General features: G+C 43.2%; 1 protein-coding gene across 1 annotated transcript; it reads right to left on the reverse strand.

Annotated features, from left to right (window-relative positions):
• Positions 1–1,178: 1,178 nt before the first annotated feature.
• Positions 1,179–7,439, reverse strand: LOC101016983 (olfactory receptor 52M1). Its single transcript, XM_021926939.2, has one exon. It carries the CDS (start codon positions 3,468–3,470, stop codon positions 2,517–2,519), a length of 954 nt encoding a protein of 317 aa, XP_021782631.1. The 5' UTR covers positions 3,471–7,439; the 3' UTR covers positions 1,179–2,516.
• Positions 7,440–7,786: the final 347 nt, after the last annotated feature.

The following is a 7,786-nucleotide window of genomic DNA, read 5'->3' on the forward strand; positions in this document are numbered from 1 at the left end:
GTGGCTCATGTGTTTGGCTGCTGTGTGTGCTCAAACTCCTTATGGGAAGGAGAACACACAGACGGGCAGGTGCAAGACAGCCCGGGGCAAGCACCATGGGCTCCAGCCCCACAGCAGTGTCAGAGATGGGAGCCTGTGACTCTCAAACCCCAAGTGAGCATGTGTTGTGGTGTGCTCAGTGGGCTGGGTGGGGAGCTGGAAAAGGGATGGAATGGGAAGATGATCTTCTCCTAGAGTTTGACAATTCAGTGGCTGATCTCTTCTCTGACCACCCCCAGCCAAACTCCTTTCAGTATTCAGATGCTGTTTCTCTTCTCTCTGCTGTTCTGCTATTCTTCTGTTCATCTCATCTGCTTGTGGGATCTGGGGTTTATATAAGGGTACAGGATGGGGGGTATGGCAGGCCAAAAGGCAACTTTTGGGTGCAAATATAGGAATGCATGTTCCCATTTAGGGCCGTGGGTTTCCAGGCTTGAGGGTGGGGCCTTTGCCAGGAAACATAGTTAACTCTAAAAACCATTCTGTTATACAGTTACTTCCTCTTCTATCTGGCCCTGCCTATTCTCAGCAGAATATGCTGTCTTTACCCCATTCATAGGAAGAACACTCAATTCCTCTAAACTCGGATGAAAGTTTAGGGAAAGCTACTCATTATGGTGTGATAGGATGGAAGCTAGAGATGCATGTAATTGGATCCCCAAATGGTCACACATTCCAGATGTCCCATTAGTGGAGTGGTTTCCATTCTCTGGACTGGACTAACCAAAGAGAAACTAGAAAGCAGTTTCTCTGGTTTCATGCGGTGCTCTTTCCTTTGCACTTGACTACTTTGGTCAGTTTGGTGTTTACCTAAAGCCTAGCGTAGTCAACGTTTTCCTGACTTTATGGAGTTGTAGAATTAGTGAGCAGACCTTGATTTACATTTTGTCCTTCCTCTGGAAACAGCACTGTAAAAGAGACTACTGGCCGGGCGTGGTGGCTCATGCCTGTAATCCCAGCACTTTAGGAGGCTGAGGCAGGTGGATCACGAGATCAGGAGATCGAGACCATCCTGGCTAACATGGTGAAACCCTGTCTCTACTAAAAACACAAAAATTACCCTGGCATGGTGGTGGGTACCTGTAGTCCCAGCTACTCGGGAGGCTGAGGCTGGAGAATGGCGTGAACCCAGGAGGCGGAGCTTGCAGTGAGCCAAGATCATGCCACTGCACTCCAGCCTGGGCAACAGAGCAAGACTCCATCTCAAAAAAAAAAAAAAGACTGCTTTTTGATCTGTACACTTCTGACTTTAGAAATAATGGGTGTAGCTAATGACTAAGTGCATGACAACCCAGACCTCCAGGAAAGACCTTTCAGCACCCTTCCTCAGTTAAGCAAAATGTGGATCAGAGGCTGGAAGCTTTTGAGCTTTGAAAACAAACTTGGCTAAATTCCTGGTTTCACTGTTGCTCTCTAAGTGACCTTGGGCAATTCTATCACTTCTGGGAACCTCAATTTCTTCGTCTGCAAAATGGAGTAATTCTACCTTACAGTGTGGTTGGGAGGACTATGTCAGTAATTCTATCAATAGTAACTAAATGCTTTATTCATATTAACTATGTTCTAGTCATTGAGCTAACATTTAATCTGGAGGATAAAGTCACTGTCTTTATAAACTATATAACTTGCAACTTGAAGCTGATTCATTTTAAGGATGTAGCACACTATCAGCAGGAATCCTACAGATGGATTAGGGTTTGAGGAGTGTTTCTGGGGGAAAGGGAAGGCTAATTTCCAGAGTCCTCATATGCATCAAGCCTGCAGAGAGAATACAACAAAGGCAATGTTGAGACATGGTAACCTTGTCTCATTTTCCTTCATTGACCTGACAATTTTTTTCAGGCCACATTCTATTTCATAAGTATCCCCAAATCTTCTGGGCATATACAAGTGAGCCTTCTAGAACACATTATTATAGGCAGCTTGAACAGCATCTCGATTATGAGAGGCTTAACTCAGGAAGTCTCATCTTGCAGCTAAGGAAACTTCAATTAAAATGACTTAGTTTTTAGAATTTACCTTAAAGGATATACAGAAAACAAAGAATGGAAAGTATTAATACATAACTTTACAATGTATTACAAACTCCAACCAAACGTGGAGCTAGGCAGCTTAAGTAACTGTACGTAGTTCATAAAGCAAGGGCGTTCTGTCCTATTTTCTCATAAAATATAAATGATACCTCATGTCAGGATATTTTCAAGAATTACATGATACAATGCTAAATATTAGCAGCTTGTTGCTGTCATTGTTGGTTTACCTTCTTTGCAGCTCAAATATCCTTTAGTCATAAGTTTTATATTTTCCACCTTTAGGACTTAGAGTTGTATACTTTCTTAGAATTCCTTTGGAACTACAAAAGTTGGAGACCACAGTGCCTAATATCTCAAACTGCTTGTAAAGTTCCCAACGGGAAGCAGTCTACCATATTTAAACACCTTCCCCCTGAGCTTATTTGAGAGAGAAGAAAATAGTAATCATCTAATCTTCGTTTTTATCCTCGGGATTTGGAGAAGCCTCTCTCGGATCTGCTTGGTGCGAACAGCATAGACAATGGGATTGAGGATTGGAGGAATGAGGAGATAGAAGTTGGCCAGTAGAGTGTGGACTGGAAGAGGCACATAGTGACCAAATCGGTGAATCAGGGAAGACACAGCAATGGGAACATAAAAGATCAGGATGGCACAGATGTGAGAAGTGCATGTCCCCAGGGTTTTAAGCCTGGCCTCGGGAGTGGCTAGCACCATCACAGCCCTGAAAATAATCACATAGGATGCAGCAATAGCCACTGAGTCCAGGATCAACACCAGAAAGCCAATGCTCAGCCCATAGACATTATTGACCCTGTTGTCGCCACATGTCAGGGCAACTACAGCCATGTGCTCACAGTAGGAGTGGGAGATAACATGGGCTTTATAAAGGGGCAGCCGCAGGCGGATCATCAGAGGCAGAGGTCCAATGTAGAGAATGCCCCGGAGGAGGGAAGCAAGGCCCAAACGACCCACCACTGTATGAGTGAGCACCATGCGATGACGTAGCGGGTTGCAGATGGCCACGTAGCGATCAAAAGCCATGGCAAGGAAGATGCCTGACTCAACAGTGGCAAAGCAGTGGATAAGGAACATTTGGCCCAAGCAGGCATCCAGGCCAATGTCACCAGCACCAAACCAGAAGATTCCCAGAAGTTTGGGCATAGTGGAAGTAGACAGAACCAGGTCAACGGCAGCTAACATGCACAGGAAAAAGTACATGGGCTGGTGCAGGCTGCGCTCTACCCTTACCACAGCCAGGATGGTCACATTCCCCACCACAGCCACCAGGTACATGGAGCCAAAGGGAATGGAGAGCCAGATTTGCAGGGACTCCAGTCCTGGGATGCCAGTGAGCCGGAAGGAGATGGGTACTGAGCAGACATTATGAAAAGTGAGCATGGTTATATGAGAACCTTCTCACTTGTACCACTAAATGTAGCAGGATGTTTTTCCTAGAAATAAAAGACAATATTTTACTCTGAGGTCCTGTAATAGGGTCACTGACTAGATGTTAGATAATAAGTCATCCTTAGAAGAAATTCTAGAATGTCAGTGTCACATTATACTCAAATGTTCGCAACATCTTATGAAGCACAAGCCAAACACTCATTTGGAATGAAATATGTCTTTTTGCAGTATGACCTTCAAGGAGTGATATTCTTGCATCAGTGAATGAAATGACCTAAAGCAAATAACTATTTGGTCCTTTACCACTGCAGGTAGGCTATGAGGCGGTGCTTGAGATCATATTGGAAGGCTTTGGCGTGTACAGCTCCTTGAAAGAAAAGGAGATGCACTGAAGTGTCAGAGGGTCAGATACCTGGGACTATCTAGGCTCTATGGTAAACCAAAGCTTAAGCCAGGGATCAGAATTGACTACTGGATGAGCTGAAATGTCTAATTTGCAGGCCAAAGTCACAAGGCAGAGACTTGGTATGGTAAAGATGAGACCTTCCAGAGGGTGGAAACAAAGTGATTTCTGAAAGATGAAAGCGGACCAAAACTCAGTTTATGCGTATTTGATGCCCAAAGGCAAAGACTGGCAAGGGTCTCCTCCCTTCATGAAGGCTGAATATGAAGATAAGGCTCCAGAAACAGGGTTATCAGCAGGGAGGAAAAAGACATTCAGTGCAGAATGGCATGAAGCCTAAGACAAATGTTTGGCCATGAAACACCCTTACTTGGAGTCCAGAGCAACTCACTAAAAAGATGTCAATTTAAAGAAAATACATGAAAACAATTTGTGTTGTCTCTGGGTTTTTTTTTTTTTTTTTTTAAATCTTTGTCTAAAAGATCATACCAGAATGTGTTCCTTATATATCAGGAATGTGAAAGAAAGTGAGGAGCACATAAGAAGTTTCATACTCCACATCTTGAGCCTAGTTAGGTTGACTACAGAATAGTCAGTAATCTGGGCTTAGGACGTTTCTAGATCTGTCTTCAGATCTTGGCAGTGAGAGCTTAGGCGAACTGCTTTATCCCATTAGTGAAATACAACTAACCACACTTTGCAACAAACTTAAAGCCGTGACCTAGAGAAGTTGTCATAACTAAATGAAAATGCAGGATCTGACAGTAACACTAAGCATTAGCTCTTTATTCTGTTGAGACTAACATGCAAAGCCAAAAATGTTCAGACTTCAAAAGACTCTGGAATGTCTGTCTCCAGGAAGCTGTGGTGCTTTGGGGGATGACTGCTGTAAGTCTGATGTTATCCCATAAAACCTCTCCATAAGCTGGGTTCATCTTAAGGTTCTCAAAGATTATGACAAGTGGACATAGTGTTGGCAATAACTGCAAATAGGGAAGATAAAAAGGCTGAGTCATTGGGCCTGGGAAGGAAAGGAGTACACAGGAACTGGCCTGTGAATGTGAGTTGTTCTTCATTTGCACAGATCCCTGTTCTATGTCCCAGATGCTGTATTTTACGCATGGGCTGTATCACCCAGACTACCTTGTCCTCTATTTTCCAGGTGGGCTCAATCAATATGAGGCACTAACAGGAGATACCAGGGTAAAACCTACTCTCTAGTTCCCTTCCTGCCAGCTGTGTTTGGCAGTGTCTTGGTCTTCTACCAAAGGCCCCAGCTCCTGAAGTGATCCTTCCTGTGTTCTGGCAACCATGCCCTGCTTTACCCAGTCAGTTCTGGGCTAAGTAGTGCTGCTTACTGTTAGTCCCCGTGCCCCCCCCATCCCTTGTCAAGTTCCTTAACTCTTCTCATGCCTCTGCAGAGAGTCCCTTCAACTGCCCCTTTGACTATGCCACTTGTTATTTCATGAATATATCAGACCAGATCCAGCAGTATACAATTTTTACCCAGTATTATCTCTTGACAAGACTGCTTCCTCAGTAGGACAAGAATCTGAAACTTGATGAGTCACAGAACTAATCCTAAAGGCAAAAGAGCTATAAACTCATGGCAATCAGGAGCTAATCTTTTCCCTGATATTTAGATTTACAATAAAGAGGGACTTTTCTATTTTACTTCTATGTCTAATCAAATGGCTTTTATAGCTTGAATATGCCCTGCTAAAAAAGCTGTAATGTGGAAAAGTTTTGTTCTACTCCAGAAATGTAGAGTTCTTGAATGGAAAAATTAGCAGGACTCAACCACGTGGATTTTTCTGTTGCCATGATTCCTAAGTATAGCTATTACTCCTCCTATATTAGTGAGAAAGCTGTTTCAGGGTCCATCTTTCCTTCTAATGCAATTTGAATCCCTTCACTTCTTCCCTGGCAAATGACTCCCTTCTAGATTTGTGCAGAGATCATGTTGTAGGAGGAACTTACAGGCACAAATCACAGATGAGACCAAGTGTGAATTGGTCTCATCTGTGATTTGAATTTCTTGGTGAATTGTGGACACAAGAGGAAGTGACTTTGCATGAAATCCAATAAGCTTCTGGTATCACAGACCTTGTTCCAGCCACGTCAGATGTCCTCTGGACCTGACCTGAAACTCTGGAGAAGGTGGAGTTTATCTTCTCTCACTTTCCTTCCTCATACCTGACAACATACGGGGCTGTTCCCTGATGGATACCTCAATTTCATCTCTTCGTATTCATTTCTGGGAACATGTCATGAAACTGAAGAGCATATCCTTGACTAGAGAGATGCACTTCAGCTGCTACATGGGGAGGATCAAGTCTTGGAATAAGTTTTTGACCCCTGTCTTTTCCCCTAAGATCCTAACACTGAGAGTAGCTCTTTAATTCATACCTCATTTGTCAGGAGCAGTTCTCATACCTTAAATACAGTAGTCTACTGCAGCTTCTGTACAGGGATGGTATGAGCATAAGGATTCTGCAAAGCAACCTCTCGTCTGAGTGATCCACCCAAACACATTCACCATAACCTGCCATGGCTTTTACCATTCCTCACCCTGCTTACTACCTTCCAATGAGACTGCATTTTTGTTTCCCAACTGCAATGTGTCCTTTTGCTTCTGAGAATAATACATGTTCTTTCCTGATATTGAAATAACATTCTTCCTTCCTCCCTCGCCTAGTGAATCCTTTTACATGTTCACCTTGCTATAGCTTAGATATCAACTTTAGTGAGCCTTGCCTTGATTTCTTGGTTCAGCACCCTATTTCTGTACTGCCTGAATAGTTCTGAATTGTCTTCTGATGTATCTTTCCCCAAACAGAGTAAGTTCTAAAAGAGTGGTGATCTTACCTGTATTTTACTAGAAGTCATGTGCTAGCACAGTACTTGGCTCTGTTGAATAAGAATAAAATATTGCATCTAAAGAACATGGTGATATATTAAAGGGTCTTGTATTGGCATTAGTGAACTAGAGGCTTCATCAGACTCTTTGTTTGTGGCTCTGTGGAAACTCTACCCATTTGAAATCCCCTTCCAAGGGAATCCCTTTCCTGAGTCTTGCCTTAGACTTATAGGAGTATGAGCTAAGTTGACTACCCAAGGTCTATTCATCCTTATAAGCTGGGAACTCCTCCCTATGACCCCTATTCTTTTTCTATATCATTCTTTATAAGATGTTCTTACCTGGGCTGGGTCATGTCAGTAAGAGCCTGGGGCTCTACAAATGCCTCAGAGACCTTACACTTAAAAGTATTCTGCTCAGATGTCTAGGGAATTCCATCTGGGATCTCAGCCCTCCCCACTTTCCTCAATATAGAAAGTTAATAGCAGGCTTTGTCCCAGAAGGATGAGCACAGAATCTAAACTTAAAGTACAGCTGTTCCTGGCATGCCAGGGTTGGTCCAGAGAGAAGGAACAGACCCATTAACTGAGTCATAATCCCTTGAGTCTATCCAAGCCCTCTTGTTTCTTGCATCTGGCCTTCCTGGTATCTGCAGCTATTCTACAGACACCAAGTAGAAATCAAAGACCTTCCCGGGGTGGGGATGAGTTTCCTGGAGCTCAGGCTGAACTCCAATCCCCTCGCTATCTAAAGTCTAATCTCTTTACAGTATTAGGGGGTGATGGTAGGATCCTAAATTATTTAAGACAACTGAATAGCAACTCTTCAAAATTAGATACTGAAGAGATTTTTCCCCCACTCTGGTTTATATTGTGGAAAGAACTCTACCTTGTGGGCGGAATGGTAGATCTTCTTTACATCTTTTTGAATGAAACCATCTCTAACATTCTAACATCCCTTTTCTCAAAGTGAAAAACTGAAGAATCAGTTTTTTCCTTCAAGCATTCCAATGGGATGTTCATGGGTTGGAGTGTCACACTTCAG

The sequence above is a fragment of the Papio anubis genome, chromosome 12, assembly GCF_008728515.1.
Source record: "Papio anubis isolate 15944 chromosome 12, Panubis1.0, whole genome shotgun sequence".
In the NCBI taxonomy this organism is placed as follows: domain Eukaryota; kingdom Metazoa; phylum Chordata; class Mammalia; order Primates; family Cercopithecidae; genus Papio; species Papio anubis.